A 25,503-nucleotide genomic window follows, 5' to 3' on the forward strand; every position below is an offset into this window, starting at 1 on the left:
CAGTTATGAAAGCAAATCTGTCAGTACCTTTTCAATGTCCTTTTACGTTTCAAAATGTAATCACCTTGCTGTGTTCTAGTGAGGATGACAGAGCGATCCTCCATCCTGCATACTTGCTGCCTTCTACCGTTCACTCTGCCTTCATTTCCCAGGATTAGTAAAGTCATCTTCCTCAACACCCAGAATTTTATAGGAAGTTACAAATGCGAAAACAGCCTGGGGGATTTAGTGGTTTACCCTGGATTATGCAACTAGTTATAAGTGCAGGACTAGAGCCCAGCTTTCTTGACTTATTCTGTGTTCTTTGTTTACTGAACTTTTTTATTTTTTCAGATTTGTGACATTTTAACTGGATCTTTTTTAAAACAAAGATTTTCAAAATTCAAACTTGTACAAATCACTGAAGTAAAAATAAAAATTCTCTCCCATCTCAGTATTTTCTCATTACATTTAGGAATCAAAGTATAAACAGAAACCTTTTATGATTCAGACAATTATTCCCCCCTTGGATATTAGCCAGCATTTAATTGAGCCCATACATCTGTGTATTTTCAATATATGGAAATGTCTATACTTAATCTTCCTAGAATGATCATGAAATCAGATATAAAGTAGTCTTTCATTTGGAAAAAAAAAATAAAACAAACTGGGCCATTAAAAACACACAGGGATGCCTATAATCCCAGCACTTTGGGAGGCCCAGGTGGGCGGATCATGAGGTCAAGAGATGGAGACCATCCTGGCCAACATAGTGAAACCCTGTCCCTACTAAAAATACAAAAATTAACTGGACGTGGTGACGTGCATCTGTAGTCCCAGCTACTTGGGCGGCTGAGGCAGGAGAATCGCTTGAACCCAGGTGGCGGAGATTGCCATGAGCTGAGATCGCACCACTGCCCTCCAGCCTGGTGACAGAGTAAGACTCTGTCTCAAAAAAAAATCAAAACAAACAAACAAACAAACAAAAAACCCAGGGTATTTCAGTATCTCTTGAGAAAGTTAAAAGAGTAATCCCACCGGGACTCCACAGTTACTGCCTATCTGGAAGCTCCTGGATCTGAGTTCTCTACTCCAGTTCTCCTGAGAGCAGAAGCAAACTTATATAGGAATCAGATATCTTAATCCTCTACACTGAACTTTCCGGAATTTCCTGATATCGCACCTGTGAAGCCACAGGAAGAGGGTCATTGATTCACAACTAACATATCAGGAAAGGGAAGGTACTGGGTCAATAAAAAGAATTGGAAATGTTCTATTCTTTTTAAATTATTGCTGATTTATTCTCTTCTTCAAAATAAGTGAATAGTGACAGTTGCATTTTATAAAGAATCAGAAATTGTTGAAATGGGTTGCAATTGAGAAGATAGTTTTTAACTAGAAAATAATCATAATTTTCTGGTGAAAGAAAGGTCTTAATTTTTCCATAAAAATTCATTTGACAAGGTTGGTAAATTTTTATATAGTGGCATATAAAATACTTTTGCAAAGTACAAGAACTATGCAAGACATGATTCAGTAAACGTAGTTAGGTATTTCAACAATGCTAAAATGCACTTTCCTCTCTGCCATTATATATCAATAGTTTTAGACTTCAGTCTTAAATTCCAAGAGCCCTAGGGCTGTCAGAATTTAAAGGAGAATTATTTATGACATTATCCAAATTTGTGTTCAAATGAGAAACCTTTAAAAATCTGCTTCTTTGTACATATAATCTGAGTTAATACATTGAAGAAGTGGAACACTAATAGCTCATATCTTCCTTTGCTTATCTTTCTTACCTGTTTTTCCAACAAGGAAAAATGAAATTATAATTTATATTGATTTATATGTTTGTACATACATACATAGGTGGCAATGGCAATTGTAAGTTCTTTACCCAGATAGGTAGGTTCTAGAAGAGGAGAACATGTTTTATGGCAGTAGTGACACCTTTATTTGGTGCCAGGTAGAGCACATGTACAAATGCTTGCCTCTATGGTCAGAACCACGATTACAGTCTGCTACAGGTTATATGGTATTCATCCTGGAAGGCTGTGAAAATTAGATTCCTAACTTGGTATTGCTGTTAAGTCATCTCTGCCTCCTACTAAAATGAATGTGTCCAGACAATCAAAGATTCTCTTCAACAAGCATTAACTCCATGATATATTGCATTGCAAATCTGACTTTTTCCAAATGTATGTGGCTGGAGATATGCTAACCTTAGTCAGTGCTTAAAACTAAAACTTAAGGAGGAAAAGGAAGAGGTCCCAGCGGGAAATTATTTGTAATTATTAATATTTGAACATTTGTAACTTAAAAACTGAGAATTTCATAGAGGCTATGTGATTCAACATAATAGATGACATAAAAGTCTAAAAAAGCTAAAGGAGCTAGCATAATTTTTATGAAGAAAAGCAGGGAGGAAGGTAGGAACAATGTTAATGACCGCAAAGATCTGCATGTCAACTTCAAATGTATAAACGTATTATGAAACAGTAAAAGTTTATTTGCAAATCAGTTATTTGGAAATTAGAATACAGTTTTCCAAAAGAATATTGTTAGTTTGTTAAAGCTGGTTATTGTGAGCCTCACTGTGTTCTTACTACACAGATGCCCACTGTGGAATGTTAAGATAACGATGAGGCTAGAAACTGCACCACATAATACATATTTGTAAATATTTCATTTATGGCCTTCTCCAGTTCTGAAAGTATATGAATTTTCCTTGTGTATATAGGAAGTTGCACATAGTGAAAGATTTGATCGCGTGTTGAAACATCTTATAGAATCCTCCCAATACTTAAAACACGAAACAGTTACTTATACGTTAAGACCTATGTGAGGTTGCTTAAATGTCGTGACTGTGATCAATAAGGTCATAGGGGCAACTGGGGTGTGGCTGAGTCTCCTGTGTAATCATAAACATTAACTGCATATGTATTCATGGATTTAAATACTGTATGAGTTTAACTGCAAGTCTGTATTTTGCAAGAGTATTTCCTTTTATCTTTGAGAGTATGTGAGTTTTAGCTGGAAGAAAATCCCCAATTCCTCTAAGTGGTAGATAAGGTGCGAACATCACATATGGGACTGAAAAGAGCCAAGACAATCCCATCTTCACACCTCAGTGGGACACTGAGGGGTGTCATGCCACTGGCAGCAGCACCTCCCAACTGCATTTAGCTGAAATACTTCCACTTTTGTTTTCTTCTACTAACACTGTCTATCTCTGTCCAGAGTCAAAATCTCTGGTTTTCTCATGCTACAGGATCAGTAAATTATGTCTACACAAAATCTCTCAGCTCCTTCTGTCTAAATGCTACTTTGGGAGGGGTTATTTTATAAGAACACCATCAACAATTCAATTCCAGAAGAAATTTCCGTGAAGTGTACTCCTGAAACGAGTCCATTCATTTATAGGGATGATTTAAGCACATTGAATTAATTGCTTTCATTGAAACAATGCAGATATTTTTAAAGCAGTAATGATTTACAATTTATGTGTAGGTTTATTCGTTGAAACATATGTCTCTAGTGTATACCAGAAGCCTTAACTTAGATACTGAGAATCCAGTGGTGATGGATAGACAAGTTACTTGTCTCATGGTGGTGAGTTCATATATTTTTTAACACAGATATAAATTCAACAATTATGTCTCAAGTGCTATCACTAATGTGCTCAAACGGGGCCCAGGCTAGATGTTCACAACATTTCCTTGGTGAAAACCAAAGAATAAAGAGAGGCAGTGAGTGGAGGACTCTCTATAATGGAGAGAAAAGTATCCTCAATATAATTTTTAACAAGAGAAAAGCACACATGTTTATTTAATATAAATTTTACATGACACAGGATACTTCAATAATGAATACTGCCTCAAAACAGTAAAAACTGTGCATTTTTATGAACAGTCATGCAAAAGTATGACAAAAAGATATGATATAATAGTAATAAACTGGGGGCTAACTTAACAAGGCCTGTTTGTTCAGATTCTTCCTGGTATCTCTGTGTGACATACTTTTCCCCCGAGTATAGGACACAAGAGGGTCTTATGACCTATTTTAGGAGAAGACCAGATCATTCTTTTAGGGTCTGCTTTAGGGAAGAAGTGGGAGAAGGCCAGAGTAAACTTACTTCCACTATTTCCTCAAATGCCAAGGTGCCATGTTTTGGGGTACCCTATCCTGAACCTGATCAACTTTTCCTTTAAAATTTTTTGAAATTACGATGGATACATAATAGTTGTACATATTAATAGGGTATGTGTGATATTTTGATACAGGAATTCAATGTGTAATGGTCAAACCAGAGTAACTGGAGTAACCATCATCTCAAGCATTTATTATTTCTTTTGTGTTAGGATTATTCCAATTCTACTCTTTTAGTCATTTTAAAATATATAGTAAGTTATTATCAACTATAATCACCCAATGTGCTACTTAATACTAGATTATATTCACTCTATCTAACTGTATTTTTGTACCCAATAACCATTCCCTCCTTATCCCCCTCTCCCCACTATCCTTTCCAGCCTCTGATAACCATCATGCTGCTCCCTATCTCCATGAGTTCAATGCTTTTTTTTTTTTTCTCCCTAAATAAGTGAGAACGTGAGACATTTGTCTCTCTATGCCTGGCTATTACAGCTAACATATTGTCCTCCAGTTCCACTCATGCTGTTGCAGATGACAAGATTTCATTCTCTTTTATGGCTAAATATTAACTAATATTGATCAGGCATGTCCCAGAACTGAAAGTACTATTCATTGAATCTCTGTATTGAACCCCAAACTTTATTTCATATCTCTCTTTCATCTTGTTTCTCTGCTCTTCTGTTTCTTATTTGTTTACAAGAAGATGATTTAAAATGAACCACCTTTCTGTTACCAGTGATTCCACACTTTCAGAGCTGGAAAAGCCTGCAAGGCTCCTCATCTACCCCAGCACACCTCCCATCACTGAGAGTTCACAGCTGGCTGATGGCAGAAGCTGGACTAGGAGAACTCTCAATGCAAGCCTCTTTTGCTACCTCCTCTTTGGCAGTCGTTGATGTAAACCTTTAACTTAGAGAAACGAGGGAGTCACATGCAACAGTCAGCTCTATAAAAGGTCCTCCTAAGACTTTCCAAGGAGACACCTTCCTGTGACTTGGCAATAAGAAATGTCTCTAACCAGCAAAATTCAGGTTCTTTTGTCACCAGGAAGTTCCTTTTCTTCCCTGTCAGTCGGGAAGAATGACAGAATCAAAAGGAAGGAAGGGAACTAATAGCACCTTGAGATGAGGAAGGGGTCAGTTTTTGCTCTTTCTCGGAGGTTATTTTTGTGCTCTTTCTTAGGATTCTAAAGGAAAAACTAAACTGAATCTGCCTAACTAGATGCATTTGTTAAATGTACACTGCAGTTGAATCTTTATATAACTTGGGAGAATTCAGCATAGGCCCAGGGTGTCTCCTCTGTCTGATTCACTCAAGATTGAACCTACTTTTCTGTGACCCACTAAGCAGACTCCGTGCTTTGTTATAGGCACAGTGTCAAGCTTCTTTTGAGGTTGCCAGGGAGTGGCTTTTCAAGGTGATGTGTATTCCAAAGCAAATAGCAAAGCAAGTGTGACAATTCATTGGAAGTTTTTATTTATGCGATGTGTCCACCCTCCTTTAATCAGCCCACTATGACCAAAAGGAGTCATGTGAGACTTGAGTAACTGGGTCTGTGAGTGTGGAATTTGTGATTTTTATTGGTCTCTCAGGGATGGAACATATGACATGGCTTCACTAGTTAGAATCTCAGAGATGCTATAAGACTTAAGAAGTACAGGGAAGGAGCATGAAGACTAGAGGACAGGAGAGGCAGAAGGAAGGACGGGAAGAGAGTAGCAAACAGAGAAGCTATGAAGCACTGACCCAGATGCATGGTTTAATCCATAGGCACATGGCTTGCAACAGCCATGTTTCATGGTACTGCATGTTTTGCCAGCAATATGCCATTTATAACTCTTAAAACATTTGCACACTGTTTACAAATGAAGATTGCAGGCCAGGCGCGGTGGCTCAAGCCTGTAATCCCAGCACTTTGGGAGGCCGAGACGGGCGGATCACGAGGTCAGGAGATCAAGACCATCCTGGCTAACACGGTGAAACCCCGTCTCTAATAAAAAATACAAAAAAAAAACTAGCCGGGCGAGGTGGCGGGTGCCTGTAGTCCCAGCTACTCGGGAGGCTGAGGCAGGAGAATGGCGTGAACCCGGGAGGCGGAGCTTGCAGTGAGCCGAGATCTGGCCATTGCACTCCAGCCTGGGTGACACAGCAAGACTCCGTCTCAAAAAAACAAAACAAAACAAAACAAAACAAAACAAAAAAAAAAACAAACAAACAAATGAAGATTGCAAATTATCAAAAGAATGCCTAAAGAAAAACTTTGGCATTTCACTTGGTTTTTGTGTATTGAGTATTTTTTATGATGCAAGAGATGTTAGCAGCCACATTCAAAACAGTTTCTAGGAATGTGTCTGTTCAAAGTGAAAGCTGACCAAAAATTCTTGAAAATCTCCCAATTCTTTACCAGGAATAAAACAGTCAATAGATAAACCTATGTTGGATACATGGATGGATAGATGGATGAAATAGAATTAAATAGGATAACACAAGAAAAAATACACAATTGAAAAATTTCATTTTTATAATGCAGCAAGTAACTCAGAAAGCAAACACAGTTGATATAATTTAAAATATTTAAATAAATTGCAATTGAAGTGAATTAATAATAGATAACTTTGAACACTCTTGTACTATTAGGAGCTGAAATTTACTGGAATCATTTTAAGAAGAGAAGAAACAGTGACTCATCCTTCTGGAAAGAAATTTCAAGTGGTAAAGCACCATGGATCTAATTTACATTCCCGAAGACCTATCCAGTTGTCCAAAATTTGTAAATAAATCCTGTCCTCCCACCAACCGCTCTTTTCATGTCCGGGTGATAATGTATTCGGTTATGACTGGAGCCATGATTATCACTATTTTTGGAAACTTGGTTATAATAGTTTCTATATCGCATTTCAAACAGCTTCACTCTCCCACAAACTTTCTGATCCTCTCCATGGCAACCACGGACTTTCTGCTGGGTTCTGTCATTATGCCATACAGCATGGTGCGATCAGTGGAGAGCTGCTGGTACTTTGGAGATGGCTTTTGTAAATTCCACACGAGCTTTGACATGATGCTCAGCCTGACCTCCATTTTCCACCTCTGTTCCATTGCTATTGACCGATTTTATGCTGTGTGTTACCCTTTATATTACACAACCAGAATGACGAGCTCCACCATAAAGCGACTGCTGGCATTTTGCTGGTCAGTTCCTGCTCTTTTTTCTTTTGGTTTAGTTCTATCCGAGGCCAATGTTTCCGGTATGCAGAGCTATAAGATACTTGTCGCTTGCTTCAATTTCTGTGCCCTTACTTTCAATAAATTTTGGGGGACAATATTGTTCACTACATGTTTCTTTACCCCTGGCTCCATCATGGTTGGTATTTACGGCAAAATCTTTATCGTTTCCAAACAGCATGCTCGAGTCATCAGCCATGTGCCTGAAAGCACAAAGGGGGCAGTGAAAAAACACCTATCCAAGAAAAAGGACAGGAAAGCAGCAAAGACCCTGGGTATAGTAATGGGGGTGTTTCTGGCTTGCTGGTTGCCTTGTTTCCTTGCTGTTCTGATTGACCCATACCTAGACTACTCCACTCCCATACTAATATTGGATCTTTTAGTGTGGCTTGGGTACTTCAACTCTACTTGCAACCCTCTTATTCATGGCTTTTTTTATCCATGGTTTCAGAAAGCACTCAAGTACATAGTGTCAGGAAAAATATTTAGTTCCCATTCAGAAACTGCAAATTTGTTTCCTGAAGCACATTAATAAAAAGCTGTTGTGAAAGTGAATAGAATATTGCAAATGAGATTGTTATTATTTTGACTTGCGACATATACCTTACATCCCCAGAACACTACAAACATGATACTATTAAATTTCAGTAATTGAGGTAAGTGTTCTATCACCTACACAAGAGGTACATTCACTATCTTTGACCGGTAAATCTATTATTCAATTATTTGTTAATTGTTAACTCACTTCCAATCCACACTTACCTCTAACTGGTGGGGAAAATGTACAAAAGAAATATAAAACATAGTTCAGAATAGGTTGGCCTAGATTTACATACATGAGACAATTAAAAAGCAATATAAGAATTTTTTATAAAGTGTTGGCTTTGGTTCCTATCTGATACCATTCTAGGAATTCAGGAAAAGGAAGATCATTGCAGCCTGTGGGTCCATGAAGGAAGTGTGCCTTAAGGTCGGCTTTTATTATCAACTAGTGGCCTGCCTTATCATATGTCTTGGGAGAATCATTAACCATCATTTTATAAATTGTTCAGTTATTTTCTGATACCTTTAGGCTCACTACAAAGAGTTTTCCATAGGTGAGGCAGATTGATTATGAATCAACATATGCAATTTGAGCTTTTGCTTTTGCAATTATTTACTTTGTGGTTTACATTTGAAATGACTTTCTGGTTCCTGTTTCTCTAGCATCTTAATCTGTTTGGTATGTCTTCATGATTGGCCAGCAATCACAAGGTCTCTCCTTGTCCTTGTTTCAACCACTTTCTCCAAAAGTCTTCCTTAGGGTGCCCCCAAACAAATTTCATCACACCATAATACCTACAATCTATATCAGATCATTACCTTTGGTGAACATTTTTTCAGTGACTTTTCTGTGAAGCATTAAGAGATCAACAGAAACTTCATGAGTTGGGAAATACATGAGCACATATGTCAGTCATGTATACAATCCCTTCATACCTGAGATTATGTTGTAGGAGGGAGAAGAGGAAAAGGAGAAGGAGACTAGAATATTCCCTTTTCTTCCTTTTTTTTAAAAAAAAAATTTAAGTTTTTTTGTACGTTTGTTTTTGAGACAGGGTCTCACTCTGTCACCCAGGCTGGAGTCCAGTGGCACAATCTCAGCTCACTGCAACCTCCACCACCTGGGCTCAAGCAATCCTCCCACCTCAGCCTCCCAAGTAGCTGAGATTACAAGTGTGTGCCATCACATCCGGCTAGCTTTTGTAGTTATAGTAGAGACAGGGTTTCGCCATGTTGTCCAGGCTGGTCTTGAACTCATAGGCTCAAGCAATCTGCCCTCCTCAGCCTCCGAAAGTGCTGGGATTACAGGCATGATCCACCCCCAGTGCACCCAGCCGAATGTTCCTCTTTTCCTGACCAAGGTCAGCCTTAGGTCAAACTTTGAAATGGGATATTTTAATTTTGTCTTTTTCCTGTCTCTTTTCTAAGTTGTTTTCTCCCAATACCCAAATACTCTTTGTCCTAGATCCAATCATGGAAAATTATCCAGGCTCAACTTCCATCTGAAAGGGCATTGTAAGTCAGTAAGGGCTACCTCCCTGTCACCATTGTTACAGTTTTTATTCCCTCTACTTGTTAGGCAAATAGTAAATGTGCCTAATAAATGCATAATTGATAGCCGTAAAATATTCTCATTTTTACCAAAGGATATTTAACTTTGCATAATTACCAACGGATAATCCAGTCTAAGGGCTGATCTAGATTTGAATAATTTTGGCTCTATCTAGGAAGGGACATTAGGGTGAGAAGCACTGCCAAGCGCCTTCTTTCTGACAGTCTCACAGGACAGTAGACATCACCCAGCCATGCCTCTGCCTTCACAGGTGAGGACATTAAAATTAACTTTCTCCACTTCTGTAGTGATAGATTGTTTATACCCGGTGGTCCTTCTACTTTTGGCTTCTTTTCAGTTCCTGTTTTAAAAATTCGTATTTGTTTCTCCACTTATTTATTTATTTAATTTGGAGGGATATTTATTTAAACTTTTATTTTAGAATCAGGAGATGCATGATCAGGTTTGTTACCTAGGTATATTGCACGATGTTGATGTTTGGAGTATGGATGAATCCGTCATCCAGGTAGTGAGTACAGTGAACTGTAGGTAGTTTTATTCAAAACTTACTTCCCTCCTTGTCCTCTCTTGTATTCCCCAGTGTCTACTTTTACCATTTTTATGACTATGTGTACCCAATGTTTAACTCCTACTTATCATAAGTGAGAACAGGCGGTATTTGGTTTTCTGTTACTGCATGGGTTCGCTTAGGATAATGGTTTCCAGCTACATACACGTTGCTGCAAAGGGCATGATTCCATTCTTTTGATGGCTGTATAGTCTTCCATGGTGTGTATATACCACATTTTCCTTATCCAATCAACTGTTGGGAACCTAGGTTGATTGCATGCCTTTGCTATTGTGAATAGTGCTGAGATGAACATATGGGTGCATGAGTCTTTTTAAAAAACAATTTCAATGTTAAAGATTCAGGGGGTACATGTGTAGATTTGTTACATAGGTATATTGTGTGATGCTGAAGTTTGGGATATAAATAATCCCATTAGCCAGGTAGTGTCTACTTTTTTACTCTAAAAACTTCGGTGTATATGTTTATCTCTTTGTGTGTGTGTGTGTGTGCGTGTGTGTGTGTGTGTGTGTGTGTGTGTATGTGTGTGTGCCCATGTACTACTCTGGAAGCAGCATTAGATAATTTAAAGAGGGGAGGGAGCAGTATAGGGACAGCTGGCTTCAGTATTGGGACACTGGCACATGGCTGTTAGAATGAGAACTGTCTGTAGGTATAAATATACCTAGATAGACCTGGGATAATCTTTTTGGATAGACTTAGCTAAGTAGCTGCATGAAACCTAGGGCTGTAAGGTTATATGGGATCTGTGTATATTCATTAAGATAGACATTGAGTACTCATTAAAGAATATAAATATTCATTTGGAAATTCATCTGTAATGTGCCTTGCCTCCCACCCCTGTCTTCTTCTCTCCAGTTTCACAGCTTTCCAATAGATTCTGCACAGTAATCTGGCATTGACACTTTTCTTTTAAGTATTTTAAACAGTTTCTATGCTAGATCCTTTCATAGGCCCCAAGCCTTCTCCACCCAGTCTGGGTAGGGGGTTGGCCTGTACAAACTGTGTTCTCCTGCTCAAGGTTTCAGATGACAGTTCACCATTGGGAAGCACCTGCAGGAGATCAGCTGGTGGAAGGAGGGTGAAGTTGGGTCCTTATCCCAGGCAACCTTTCTGCCACATTGCCCTGGGGCTGGTTGTGTTCCTCTAGGAAAGGCCATTTGGAGTCCCTCTCCATGCAGTCATCCTCTCAAATTTCCCATAACTGCTTCCTTCCCCTGCCACTTCTGGTCTAGCTGAGGTGGTGGTTCCCTGCTATTGCTGCCCCTGGCTATGAGACTGCTTTTTTCTAGTTCCCTTAAACACTGCCCACACCACACCCTAGTAAATGGTCCTTTATTAAGCTCTCCTCAATCAGCCAGGTTGACTGTGCCATCTGTTTCCTGTTGGAGCTGACGAAGGTAGCTTTTCATTGCTCTGAGATAAAGTTTTGAAATTCTTCCCAAAGCCATCACATTTTGCACGTACTCAACTTGGTCTTCTTTGTCCTTGCACATCGAATGTCTCCTCCCAGCTGCATACTCCTCTGAAGGAATCATTGCCCCCTCAGTTAGTCGTTCACCCTGTTTGCCCTATGTGGGGGCTATTCACCATCCTCTTCCATTTGGCTAATTTCTTTTTTAATTTTTAAGATCAGTTTGAGTTTTCTGTGTTCTTTTTGTGTATAGAAAAGATATGTCAGCCTGGCACGGTGACTCATGCCTATAATCCCAGCACTTTGGGAGGCTGAGGCGGGCGGATGACCTGAGGTCAAGAGATCAAGACCATCTTGGCCAACATGGTGAAACCCTGTCTCTACTAAAAATACAGAAATTAGCTGTGTGTGGTGGCGCACTCCTGTAGTCCCAGCTACTGAGGAGGCTAAGGCAGGAGAATTGCTTGAACCCGGGAGGTGGAGGTTGCAGTGAGCCGAGATCGAGCCACTGCACTCCAGCCTGGCAACCGAGAGAGACTCCATCTCAAAAAAAAAAAAAAAAAAAGAGAGAAAAAGAAAAGAAAAGATATGTCAAAGTAATTTTGGCTTTTATAACCAATATTTCATTTAGAAAATAATATTGAAAAGCCTAGATCTTCCTTAAAATTTTACTTAATATGTAACTTTTATTTAGCTTCTAATTTATAAACTTTATTTAATTTATAACTTATAAACAGAAGTTATTCTGTATATACATTTAGCAACTTTTAACAGCTTTCAAGTGGCAGTTACAGACTAGTGAATTTAATTCCCTTAGTATTTTATCTGAATTTATTAAATAAGTTCTATTATTGATGATTTAATTATCAGACACATAAAAACTTCCATAATACTTAAATTGTAAACTTAATTACTTACTTACAAATACAGTGAATTTGAAGATCCTAAAATTATAATACCTTTTACATTAAACTTCTCTTGTGCCTTTCAACTTAAAAATTATGTCTAAATCAATTATTTAATAATATATTTTAAGTGGTAATCACAAAGTTATTTTAAGTATTTTAACATGCTAAATTCTCTTAAACATTACCAATATTATAAATTACAAATATATAAAGATCATTTCCAAAATGAATACCAGCGATATCGATTTCCCTTGTCATTTCTTTTTTTTTTTTTTTGAGAGAAAATGTATTAATTATATGCACATAATACATTCATGCAAATGCACATATCCTAAGATTTACAATGGGAAAAACTGGCTTTGATTGACCATTGTTTGTACCAAATAAGAATACTAATTTTGCATCATTAGATTTGTCCCAAATAATTGCTGACAATTTCCTTTTCTTTTCTTTCTTTTTTTTTTTTTTTTTTTTTTTTTTTTTTTGAGATAGGGTCTTACTCTGTCACACAGGCTAGAACGCAGTGGCACAATCATGGCTCACTACAACCTTGACCTCCGTGGGCTCAAGAAAAGATATAAATGGGTCAAACTTTTACTAGAGATTAAAGAATTCACAGGATGAATGCATTATCTAGCATTTAGTAATAAGTGGACGGAGCATGAGTTGTATTTCAACTACATTTTCTCTTTCCTCTCTCCCACCCTTCTTTCCTTCCTCTCTTCCTTCCTTCCTTCCCTCTTTTTCATTCTTTCTACCTTTGTTCTTGTGTGAGGCTAGTCCTTGTTGTCCCTCTGAGGTCATAGCAATGTTTGCACAGAACCGAAGCTCCCTCCCAGAGCCATTTCTCTGGTGACTTAGTCTAATCTCTTGCTGGCAGCACACTGAAGGTTGTGAAAAGACACACTGGTCAAAAGCAGGACATAGGACACTGCCCCTAGAGGCATATTTTAGGCATAAATACTGGTAACAGCACAGCCTGCTAGGAGCCTATCTATAATAGTGTGGCCCCAGGTTCCTAGGAAATGAGCAGGGCAGACAGCGAGAGAACACAGTGCAAATTTGCTTGGTAAGAAACCAGATAACTCACCTTTCAATGATATTAATTTTACCAGCCTAATTAGCCAAATTTTGGCAAGCCAAAGGAGAATATATTAGGACAGAAAAAAATCAGATAGGTTTATTTTCTTCATTGCTATTTTTGCATGTTGAGAGATACCCCTCTTAAAATACTGACCCATAAAAATAAATCTGGCTCATTTTCTTAAATCGTTGAGATTTGAAAGAAACAATGATGCGAAGACCCACAGCAAATCTTTCTTAAGTCTAACTTACAAATAATTTCCCTTACCTATGCTACTATTGTATGGATGACATACATCAAAGTAAGACAAAATTACTATTTTTGTGAAAGTGGCTGCAGAAGTAGATTGTTTGGGCTATGTAACCAGTAAGAGAAAAATCATGCCTGATAAAGCAGGTATGATATGTCCTCTCCTAATTTTTTCCATTTGTTTACAATGCATTGTTGAACTAGTTGAGCTATATTTCCCCCTTTTTATTTGATGGAAATATGTATATACTAATATACTTTTAGAGTTCTAGTACTGGAGAAAAAAATTATTGCATAAAATCCCCTTTTCCTTGAAATTCCAATAATTGTTTACATTTGCAAAATTATTATTTCAGAGTTCTTGTATAATGTTTCATTAGTCTATCATCTTCTCCCTTAAAGAACTACATTTGAACTAAAAAACTATGCAATTCTTGCTCTTCTCTCCAGAATTGTCAACGGACGTTTCTTTCTGCCTCCTAGAAGAAATAACTAATAATTTCCATGGGTGGTTGTTTGCAATGTTATAATTAATTTAGCCCTTTGTTGCTGATGCTTGGGGAAATGCTATCAGTAAAAAAGAGAAAAAGGCACAATCATATCCAATGATAAAAGTGAGATGTCATAAAGGGCTTAACTTTATTTTATTTTGTTAAAAAAATGCTGTATCTATCTTTTCCGAAGGCGAATCTCCAAATAAAAGGAATCTCTATTCTGTTAAGTTTTAAATAATAAACAAAAATCCAACTTGATTTAATTGTATAATCATTTCCCTTTAGCAAACAAGCAAGCCAGCAGTCATATTTGCATGTGGGTACTTGTTTTCATAACTTTTCGCCAAGACCTTAAGATAGGAGTTTGAAATTATTCTTATCTTTGACATTACCTTAACAACTCACCCATGTAATAATTTTTAAAATATATGTGTGTCTTACTCTATCTTCTTGTCTTAATCTAACACTTAAATGTTTAACCATTTCCTTAATATATGTAACTGTAATATATGAGAGAATACTGTTAATTTCTAGAAGTTGTTTGATGCCATGGTTTTTAAATAAATAAATAAATAAATAAATTCACTTTACAAACTGAGGAGGTTAACTTATATTCTTTCAGTGAATAGATTTTCAAACATGGAACTTAAAACTTTAAAACCTATATAATGAAATGTAAAATTTTGTATGGGAAATGCTCTATTTATGAATATATAGTCGCAAATGCTGAAGTGGCTTTGTAGTTAGCTTTCTTACAGATTGATTTTTAAAAGAATTTTAAAAGAATTGAGGAAAAGTTTTTAAATTACACATGCAGGGGAGATAAACAGCAGGCTAAAGTTAACTTATTAAATAAAGTATTAGATATTAAGATTGGATTATTTGCAGCCTTTTAGAGCTTTGGAACCAACGTGACTAGTAAACAATTGATTTTGTGTATTCTGATTGCTAGTCTGCACTTTATAAAGGAGCTGAACACATCTTTGTTCTTCTTACATTTCATTTCCCTATGGCTTGGTGTTTCAAGTGAAACTTAATCGTTTGGTATGTGATTGGTATTTTTTTTAAAAACCCTAAAACAATTTAAGAAATCAAGTTACTATACCCAGTGCAAATAAAACATGTCATAATGGTAACATTTCAAATAATACACAGATATTGGAGATAATTGCTAAGCTATTATAGCAAATAGTGAAAATAGTATTTTTAAAGGTGCTTGTATTTTTATTAATGTCTTTCTCAATTAAATCTGGTGAGGATGTGCTTGTGGGTTCATTTTCCCAACGGACAATTTAGTTTGAGGCTATTCTCAGGCCAAAGTCCATTTCAACTGGCCTTAGATCGCATTGGTCACCAGAATTACACATCCAGCTCCAGCACTGGAAAAACAAATCAAACCATGTCATACTCTGGGTGAGTCAGTCTCATTATTTTCACATTATAAGGGCAACAGTATTAATTATACAAAATGATAGATTAAGCAGTGAACACTCACACATATCACGTTTGTTACAAATATAAGACAAAAACGGGGGGAGAGGACCTCAACTTGAATTCGGATTCATGAATATAGCTGCTAAATGAAAGGAGATAAGCCACAGATTATAGAATATTTTATTTGTGGGTTTTTCCTTTATATTTTTAATTGTTCAAGTATAATTTTGTTATCCTCAGTATATTTTTAATTTGCCATAATATAGCTCAAAACTCTAAAAACTATGTTGTTCTCCACGCTGGAGACAGAAATGTTTCCTTAATTGAATAGTATGTCATAAGTGGCAGGATGGAAAGCACTGGCAAATGCCCACACATAAACCTAAAAAGAAGCATCAGCCTAATCTTCAGATCATAATTATTGATTAAGCTAAACATTAAAAAATAGTTCCATAGTTCTTCATAATCCTTGAGGAGCTTTTATTGTTTAAAAATTGTCCAATATAAGTGGGACAGGAAAAACTCAATCTGCCTACGGATTTGGAATCCTGAGTTAAGGTTAATATTAGGGCAACTGGAATGTGCATTCACCTGCATTACTGAGATGACGATGACCTAATAGCAATCCAGTTTTCTTTAGCCCCTTCCTATTCTAGGGGTGGTTCTTGGACTAACAACACTGGCATCTGCTGAGAGCTTAGATGCAAACTCTCAGCCCTCCCCCAGAATCAGAATCTGTGTTTTAAAAAGATGCCTCTGTAATCCCAGCACTTTGGGAGGCCAAGACGGGCGGATCACGAGGTCAGGAGATCGAGACTATCCTGGCTAACACGGTGAAACCCCGTCTCTACTAAAAAATACAGAAAACTAGCCGGGCGAGGTGGCAGGCGCCTGTAGTCCCAGCTACTGGGGAGGCTGAGGCAGGAGAATGGCGTGAACCCAGGGAGGCGGAGCTTGCAGTGAGTTGAGATCCGGCCACTGCACTCCAGCCTGGGCGACAGAGCGAGACTCCGTCTCAAAAAAAAAAAAAAAAAAAAAAAAAAAAAAAAAAAAAAAGATGCCTAAGTTTGTATGCATGCAAAGTTTTAGGAAGCAGTGCTCCTGGTCAGTAGGGAATTCATACTTGGATTGTACATGCAGGCTTAATTTGGCTTCTGAAAAAAAGCTGTGCTGCTGGTGATTTGTATTGTTGTACTGTGTCTTTCTCACACAGAACTGAGAGGAACACAGCCCTTTTGAACAAGATTCATAGTACCCATAAGACAAAGACGATGAATTTGTCTGACCCTCAGAACCCCCCAGCGGTACAATTTTGCTTTAGCTCAGTTAACCATTCGTGCCCTAGAAATGTGAGGCCAGTGCTGAGTGTCTGGGCCATGTACCTGGTCATGATCGGGGCTATAGTGATGACTATGCTGGGCAACATGATCGTAATCATTTCCATCGCTCACTTCAAGCAGCTCCACTCCCCGACCAACTTCTTGATCCTCTCCATGGCCACCACTGACTTTTTGCTGAGCTGTGTGGTCATGCCCTTCAGTATGATCAGATCCATCGAGTCCTGCTGGTATTTTGGAGACCTCTTTTGCAAAGTCCACAGCTGCTGCGACATCATGCTCTGCACCACCTCCATTTTTCACCTCTGCTTCATCTCAGTTGACCGTTACTATGCAGTTTGTGACCCATTGCAATATGTCACCAGAATTACCATCCCTGTCATAGAACTCTTTCTACTCATCAGTTGGTCCATTCCCATGCTTTTTGCCTTTGGCCTGGTATTCTCAAAACTAAACATAATCGGTGTAGAAGAGTTTGTTGCAGTCATTGATTGCACAGGTTTGTGTGTGTTAATATTTAATAAGCTCTGGGGTGTACTGGCCTCCTTTATAGCTTTCTTTCTCCCTGGGACAACCATGGTGGGAATTTACATACACATTTTTACAGTAGCCAGGAAGCATGCTAAGCAAATTGGCACAGGTTCTAGGACTAAACAGGCTGGGTCAGAAAGCAAAAAAAAGACATCCTCTAAAACAGAAAGCAAGGCCACCAGGACCTTAGGAATAGTCATGGGAGTGTTTGTGTTGTGCTGGCTGCCCTTCTTTGTCTTGACGATCATAGATCCTTTCATTAATTTTACAACCCATGAAGATCTGTACAATGTCTTCCTCTGGCTAGGCTATTTCAACTCAGCTTTCAATCCCATTATATATGGCATGTTTTATCCTTGGTTTCGCAAGGCATTGAGGATGATTGTCACAGGCATGATCTTCCACGCTGACTCTTCCACCCTAAGCCTGTTTCCTGCCCTTGCTTAGATTGTGTTCCTCATTCAATAGGACTCTTTTCTGGTGGGGAATCTGGGATGCCCCTTCTCTACACAAGTAGGGGCATGAATTGACTAGATAAGGAGGTCCTTCCAGTTGGTGTAATGAATATCTAGGTAGGAGTCATAGATCTAGCCTTCCAAGTATACTAAAGCTACCAAAGTGGTCCATTTCTGGGCTTTGGGGAAAGACAACTCCAATAAAAAGAATCTCTCCCAAGTCTTGCTGACTCCTGAGATTCCAAATTAGGGATCTGGAATTTGAGTCTTTTGGCTTAAATCATATAGAGATTTTCTCACTTTAACTTGAAAACATCAGATGCAAAAGCAAAGTTGGTTTCCATAATCATTGACAGCCTTGTATGTCTGAGTTATCTAAATCTTTCTTGAGATTGTCATTGCTTGTTAGGGGAGTGGGAGAGAGCCTGGGCATACAGGAAGTCTGAGTTATGGAGGATGCTTGTGACACGGAAGGGGAGAAGGACGCAGACAGTTGTAGTTACTTCCAATTGTAATAATTTTGGCTTAAACCCCTTTTCAGAAAGAATTGATGTGAGATTTGCAATATTTGATAAAATCGGACTGTCTTACTAAATGAGATAAATGAATAAAGAGTTTAGGAAAATATGCTTTCTTTCTCGCAATATACACTTTTGATCCATGTATGTATGCAGCCTGTGTGTACACATAGTGGGGATGCATCCATGTCTTGCATAAGTGTGTACACAACATATTCATTATCCTCCCAGATTGAACTTTACATGGGTGTCCACAAACATTAGCTCAATTGTTTCTCAGAACAGCTCCACATGCTCTTCTTAGGCTAAATCAAGGAGAGTGAAGCAGCCTTTTTCATTCCTAAACCAATCTCCTCTTCCCAGGACTCATCTAAGTTGAGCAGAGTAGCCATTATCTCAGGGGGAATGGTAACTTCCATGATACTTGCTCTCTGTATTAAAAACCACTCGGTTCAATGAACATTTATTGAGCACCTACTATGTGCCAAGTGTTGCTCTGATTGCTTGCGGTTCAGAGATAAATAAAACTCAAACCCTGGCCTCACGAGAATTTTGACTTCATAGGAGAGACCATAGCTGCTCAGTTACACTACAGGGTAATATGTGTTATGACAGAGCCAGGCACAATGAAGCCAAGAGAGCATGGCAGAAGAAAATTTAGCCTGGCATAGGGTTGTGGAGAGACTGCCTGCATTTTTGACCAAAGGACTGTAGCAGCAGGTTTGGTAAGGGAACCAGCGCCTCTGTTAGAGTCAAGGGAAAGCTGGGGAAGTGGAGTCAGAGCATCAGAGAAGGGGTCACTAAGCCAACTTCCTGAAGATCAGCATGAGGAAGCAAGTTTAAGCAAGTACTTTCACCCACTGAAGTGAAATTGCAAAGATAGGGCATGTGCAAAGTCTGTGGTAAGCTGTTGCCGCTGGGTAGCTACTGTTCTGCGTCCTTACCCAGGAATTCAGTGGTAGACCTGACACCACTGTTGCTCAGCAATGTCAGCAGAGAGGAAAAAGAGCCGGGTGCAGAGTGGAGCTAGGCCAAGGGTAACTTATAAATAAGAAGTTTAACTGGCTCAAGGTTCTGCAGGCTGTACAGGAAGAATGGCTGGGGAGGCCTCAGGGAACTTACAATTATGGCAGAAGGCAAAGGTAAAGCAGGCACATCTTACAGGGCTGAAGGGGGAGGAAGAGGCAGGAGAGAGGTGCTACACACTTGTAAACAACCTGATCGCGTGATAACTCACACACTATCAAGAGAATAGCACCAAAGGGAAAATCTACCCCCACGATCCAATCACCTCCCACCAGGCCCCATCTCCAACACTGAGGATTACAATTTGACATGAGATTTATATGGGGACACAGACCCAAATCATATCAGACAGATTTTGAGGAATCAAGAATTATTCTGTCCTATGTGCTCTCAAAGGCAGGCAAAGACTGTCCGTAGACAACATGCTATAGCAAGACAATCTCTGAACCTGAGTGAGGATTGCCAGTTTGAGCTTGTACTAAGAACACTTCCATCTGGCTTCATAATTTCAGGTTAACATAATTAACACAGTCTCATTACAATTGATTTTGTTAAAGTTGGCAGTAATTTGAAAACAAATTTGGTTTCTAGAATTTGATAGCAACACTCCAGACCATAAATGAGAATTAGGTAACAATCTCTAAAAATTCCGTGAAACATTTTCAAATCCTTATGAAAAAAAAATTTCTCAAATATGCATAGGTGTATTCAAAATAAGAAGGAGCTAGGCGATCTAGATAATTTTTAGTCTAGAGTACTACTCTGGTAGATTTCATGCACGGCTAATAGTATAAAGACTATATTGTCACTGGCTAAGAGACCTGGGGCAAAGTTTAATATCTGAGCACAACCATGACCCATTTTTTTTCCTTGGAGTAAAAATACAGATTTTTTCCCCTTTGGTAAAAGTTATGCATGCTTATTACAAAGAATAAAATGAAACTTCAAGTACTCCAGAAAAGTACAATAAGGGAAGTCATTCCAAAACCAACCAGAGACCCACTGTCAACTCTCTCCTTGTATACATGGACCCATAGGGATCGATTTTGCTAATTTTGTTTTCTGTCTTTTGGTATCTGTTGATTTTATTCAGGAAAATGTCATGAATATATTGGTCAATAGCAATAGAACTATATCATTAATTTTAATGACTGCAAAAGATCTTATTGCATGAATTGTACTATAGTTACTATAGTTTGTTTAATCCATCCCCTACTGGAGAACATTCAGGTTGTTTCCATTTTTTACTACTATTAATAATGCTTCACAGAATATCCTTTAGCATGCAAAGTTTATCTTGTGTGATCATCTCCCTGGGACATATTCCTTGAATTGGTAGTGTTGGTTCCAAGGATTCACTGTAACTGTAAGATATATGTTACTTCCACTTCCACCCCTTGTTCCAAAAGGATTTAAGAATGGCTTACATGAATGTATACAAGAAAAAGAGACTTGACTAGATTATTTTTTTAAGTATGTTTATAAAAAAATGAAAACAGAACAAAGTGGGAAATGAGACTAGGAAAGGCAGTATGAGGACACTGGAACCAAGAATGGTTCAAGGCCGTAAGACTCAGTCAAATGCAGCTGGAGATTAATTCCAGCCTCTTGACCCCTGGGCCTATGCTCTTCTTGTGAGTCTCATGATCATCCTCTCTGTGCTTCCTCCCTGCTCTTCTGAAACCACTTCCTGGATCCCATTACTCTTGTGCTACCTCTGGGGGCCACAGGCCCTTCTGTCCAATAAAATCTCTCCTAGAGCAGCAACATAACTTCTTTTAATTTTACTGTAAATTGACACATAATTGTACATATGAATGGGGTACATGCATACACTGTGTAATGACCAAATTAAGATATTTAGCATATTCATCACTTCAAACATTTATCATTCCTTTGTGGTGAGAACATTCAAAGTCCTCTCTTCTAGTTGTTTTGAACATACTATACAATATTGTTAACTATAGTCACCCCACTGTGAAACAGAACACCGGAACTTATTTCTCCTAACTGCAACATAGTACCTATTTACCAATTTCTCCTTACCATCCACTCCTCCCTACCCTCCCCAGCCTCTGGTAACCACTATTCTATTCTGTACTTCCAGTAGATCAGCTTTTTTGGATTCCACCATGAGTAAGACTGTAATATTTGTCTTTCTTTGACTGGCTTGTTTCACTTAACGTAATGGCCTCCAGGTTTATCCATGTTGCTACAAATAATAGAATTTCATTCTTTTTATGGCTGTTTAGTATTCAATTGTGTGTCTATACCTTTTTTAAAATCCATTCATCCATATATGAACACTTAGTTTGATTCCACAGTTTGGCTATTGTGAATAGTGCTGCAATAAATATGGGAGTACAGATATCTCTTCGACATACTGATTTAATTTCCTTTGGATAAATATCCAGTAGTGTCATTGCTAGATCAGATAGCAGTTCTATTTTTAATTTTATGAGGTACCTTCATACTGTTATCCATAATGGCTATATTAATTTATATTCACATCAACAGTATATAAATATTCCCATTTCTCCACATCCATACCAGCATTTTTTATTTTTTGCATTTTTTATAATAGCTATGCTAATTGGGACAAAGTGATATCTCACTGTGATTTTGATATGCATGTCCCTGATAATTAGTCAGCAGTCCCCAGCCTTTTTGTCACCAGGGACCAGTTTTGTGGCAGACAATTTTTCCACAAATGGGGTTGTGGAGACGATGGTTTCAAGATGAAACTACTCCACCTCAAATTATCAGGCATTAGTTAGATTCTCATAAGGAGCACGTAACCTTGATCGCTTGCATGCACAGTTGACAATAGGATTTGTGCTCCTTTGAGAATCTAATGCTGCTGCTGATCTGAGAGGAGGCAGAGCTTAGGTGGTAATGCTCGCTTGCCACTGCTCACCTCCTGCTGGGCGGCCCAGTTCCTAACAGGCCACGAACGAGTACCATTACTGGTGCCATTATAAGATACATGTTACTTCCACCTCCATTTCTTGTTCCAAAACAATTTTGGAACCCTGGTCCATGGCCCAGGGATTAGGAACTGATACAAGTCTGTGGCCCAGGAGTTGAGGACCTCTGAATTAGTGATGCCGAGCATTTTTTAATATATCTATTGGCCATTTGTGTGTCTTCGATGTTTTTCTTTAGAAATGCCTGCTTCAATCTTTTGCCCATTTCTTAATCGGATTATTTGCTTTTTCTGCTATTGAGCCACTTAAGTTCCTTACCTCTTTTCAGATGTAGAGTTTGCAAGTATTTTCTCCTATTCTGCAGGTTGTCGCTTCACTCCGTTGCTTGCTCTCTTTGTTGCACAGGAGCTTTTTAGTTTGATCCAATCTCATTTGTCTACGTTTGCTTTTGTTTTCTGTGCTTTTGAGTTCTTACCTAAAAAAATTTTGGTCAGGCCAATGTCATCAAGTGTTTCCCCTATGTTGTAGCTTCAGGTCTTACATATATTAATTCATTTTGAGTTGATTTTTGCATATCGTGACATATAGGGGTCTAATTCCACTTTTCTGCACGTGGATGTTTCATTTTCCCAGTACCATTTATTGAAAGGATCTTCCTTTTCCCAATGTGTGTTCTTAACTGTCAAAAATCAGTTAGCTGTAAGTACATAGATAAAATCAGTTGGCTGTAAGTACATAGATTTACTTCTGTGTTCTGTATTATTTTGCACTGGTACATGCATCTATTTTTATGCCAATAGCATACTATTTGGGTTATAATAGCTTTGTAATATACTTTGAAGTCAGGTAATATGATGTCTCCAGCTTTGTTCTGTTTGCTCAAGATTGCTTTGGTTATTCACGGTCTTTTGTGGTTCCATATTAATTTTAGGATTATTTTTCTATTTATGTCAGAAATGTTACTATATTTTAATAAGGTTGTATTGAATTTGTAAATTACTTTGGGTAGTATGAACATTTTAATGATATTAATTATTCTAATTCGTGAACATAGAATATCTTTCCACTTATCTGTGTCCTCTGAAATTTCCTTCAGCAATGTTTTATAGTTTTCATTGCAGATACCTTTCACCTCTTTGGTTAAATGTATTCTTAGGTATTTCATTTTTTGTAGCTATTGTAAGTAGGATTGCTTTCTTGATTTTCTTTTTCAGATGGTTTGCTATTAGTATATAGAAACACTGATTTTTATGTGTTGATTTTGTATCCTGCAACTTTACTGAATTTATTTATTAGTTCTAACAGTTTTTTGGTGGAGTCTTTCAGGTTTTCTCTCTCTCTCTCTCTCTCTATATATATATATATATATATGATCATGTAATAACAGTACAACTTCTAAATTGGGTTGCTCCCCATGTCTCATAACAGATTTAGTACCTGAGTATTAGGAGAAAAGCTGCTGATAAAAGTCACACAATGTGAGTGATCTATTCATACCATTCCTACAATGTTAGTTTGTTCAGGGACTAATCAATTACATTCAATTTGTTTTTCTTGTGACTAACAAGAACCTTAATATAATAATAACTAATAATAACACACCCAGGAACTGTGATAGGTATCAGGCTGTATTGGTGAATAAGACATAGTACATCCTCTCATGAAGGTTATACTGGATGGGGGACCGGAAGTAAACGCTAATCTGTAACCCAGTGTCTCAAGGGTGCTGTAAAAGAAGAAAGTACAGAGTATTTACAAAGCATGTGAGTGGGACACATAGTATGGTCTTTGGGAACTGGGCACTGGTTATTTCAACATGTGAGTGTAGTGCAGAGGAGGCTACACAGGACGCAGTGGGGAGATTTAAAAGAAATCAAAATGTTCCTCTATTCAAGACCTTTAGCAGCTTGCTGCAACATTACTGAATCCCCAAGGTAAGCGAGAAACTTTAGAAGATCCCGAATCCAATTACTTTTGCCTGTGATTGTTATGTAATGGAATGTATTTCTAAAAGTCAGTGGAAGAAGGGATAAGAGCCCTAACTTGGGAAGGTTAAGAGTTTTATGCACTAGATATCCACTGAAACTCCTGTCTGCCCAACTCAACTTTCTACATGCCAGAGGCTGCACTTTATGAATTTTAACTCATTAATATTCACAACAAAATTGTGACATAGATAATGTATTATATTCAATTAATAGATGAGAAAACTGGACACAGTGGCGTTAAGTAATCTGAGACATAGAGATCATACTAGAAACAGTCTATAAAATTCTGCATTTTCAAATACAATTGTGTTACATATTACATTTTAGTAGGTTTGATGTAATCTATCCCAGAACCAAAAACTTTCCTCTGTTTCTTCTTCAGTCCTATTCCAGCTACAAGACATTTGTTTGTATTTTTCACAGGTTCTTGGTCAAATTACATATAAAGTCATAGGACTCCTTAGCCAATTATATGTGCATTATGACTTTTAAGCTAAAGGGGTTTCAAGGTACATAGTAATGCAATATTCTTTCTTGGTCTGATTAAGTTCTAGAGCCAGAAATTTATTTCCACACCTATGAAGCTAGGATAAGGCAAGATTCCAGTGGTCACCAGGCCAAAGGAGCTTTGCCTTGGAAAACACTGGGTTTAGCTATGGATTTGTAGAGAAAGGAGAGGTGCATACTAACCTCCTTCCTTCTTTATAACCTGACCCACCTCCTCTTCCAGGCCCCTCTGGCAGATGTAATTTAGTGTCATCTCTAGAATTCTGTCATTTTTACAACTTTAGTTTGACTGATACTGTGAAGTGGTTTCTCTGTAACCGTAAAGAGGCATACCAGCTTCTAAGATATCAAGAGGCAGAGAGCAGAATATGACTCAACATGTTATTTTCCTTGATAACATCCCTGTGAAATCAAGTTACACAGGTATAATTGTACATAATCTTACCAATGGGGGAAGCAGAGGGAGAGGTTAGGTGACGGCACAGGAAAGGATGAAACAGTAATTTAACTATTCTTTTTCCAGGTAAACTGTTTCATCTACCATGCTTTCTTTCACCACCACAAAATACAGTGCTCAAAAAACACATAATA

The 25,503-nt window shown here is 38.0% G+C and overlaps 3 protein-coding genes across 3 annotated transcripts in view; all 3 read left to right on the forward strand.

Annotated features, from left to right (window-relative positions):
* TAAR5 (trace amine associated receptor 5) overlaps positions 1-25,503 on the forward strand; it is a 28,899-nt gene that overhangs the window by 983 nt on the left and 2,413 nt on the right. The window contains exons 2-3 of the mRNA XM_050788011.1: positions 6,772-6,949; positions 7,535-7,631. The gene's annotated coding sequence lies outside the window, so the exon portion shown is untranslated. The remainder of the gene's footprint in view (positions 1-6,771; positions 6,950-7,534; positions 7,632-25,503) is intronic.
* Positions 6,857-7,888, forward strand: LOC126952881 (trace amine-associated receptor 3). The gene has a single exon (XM_050788009.1). The coding sequence runs from the start codon at positions 6,857-6,859 to the stop codon at positions 7,886-7,888; it is 1,032 nt and encodes a 343-aa protein (XP_050643966.1).
* On the forward strand, positions 16,895-17,938 carry LOC126952879 (trace amine-associated receptor 4-like). The gene has a single exon (XM_050788007.1). The coding sequence runs from the start codon at positions 16,895-16,897 to the stop codon at positions 17,936-17,938; it is 1,044 nt and encodes a 347-aa protein (XP_050643964.1).

This window comes from Macaca thibetana, chromosome 4 (genome assembly GCF_024542745.1).
Source record: "Macaca thibetana thibetana isolate TM-01 chromosome 4, ASM2454274v1, whole genome shotgun sequence".
NCBI classification, from domain to species: Eukaryota; Metazoa; Chordata; class Mammalia; order Primates; family Cercopithecidae; genus Macaca; species Macaca thibetana.

What these genes read in the sequence shown, in the direction of transcription:
- LOC126952881 (XM_050788009.1), top strand. Translation starts at nt 6,857, where the DNA reads ATGGATCTAATTTACATTCCCGAAGACCTATCCAGTTGTCCAAAATTT.
- LOC126952879 (XM_050788007.1), top strand. Translation starts at nt 16,895, where the DNA reads ATGAATTTGTCTGACCCTCAGAACCCCCCAGCGGTACAATTTTGCTTT.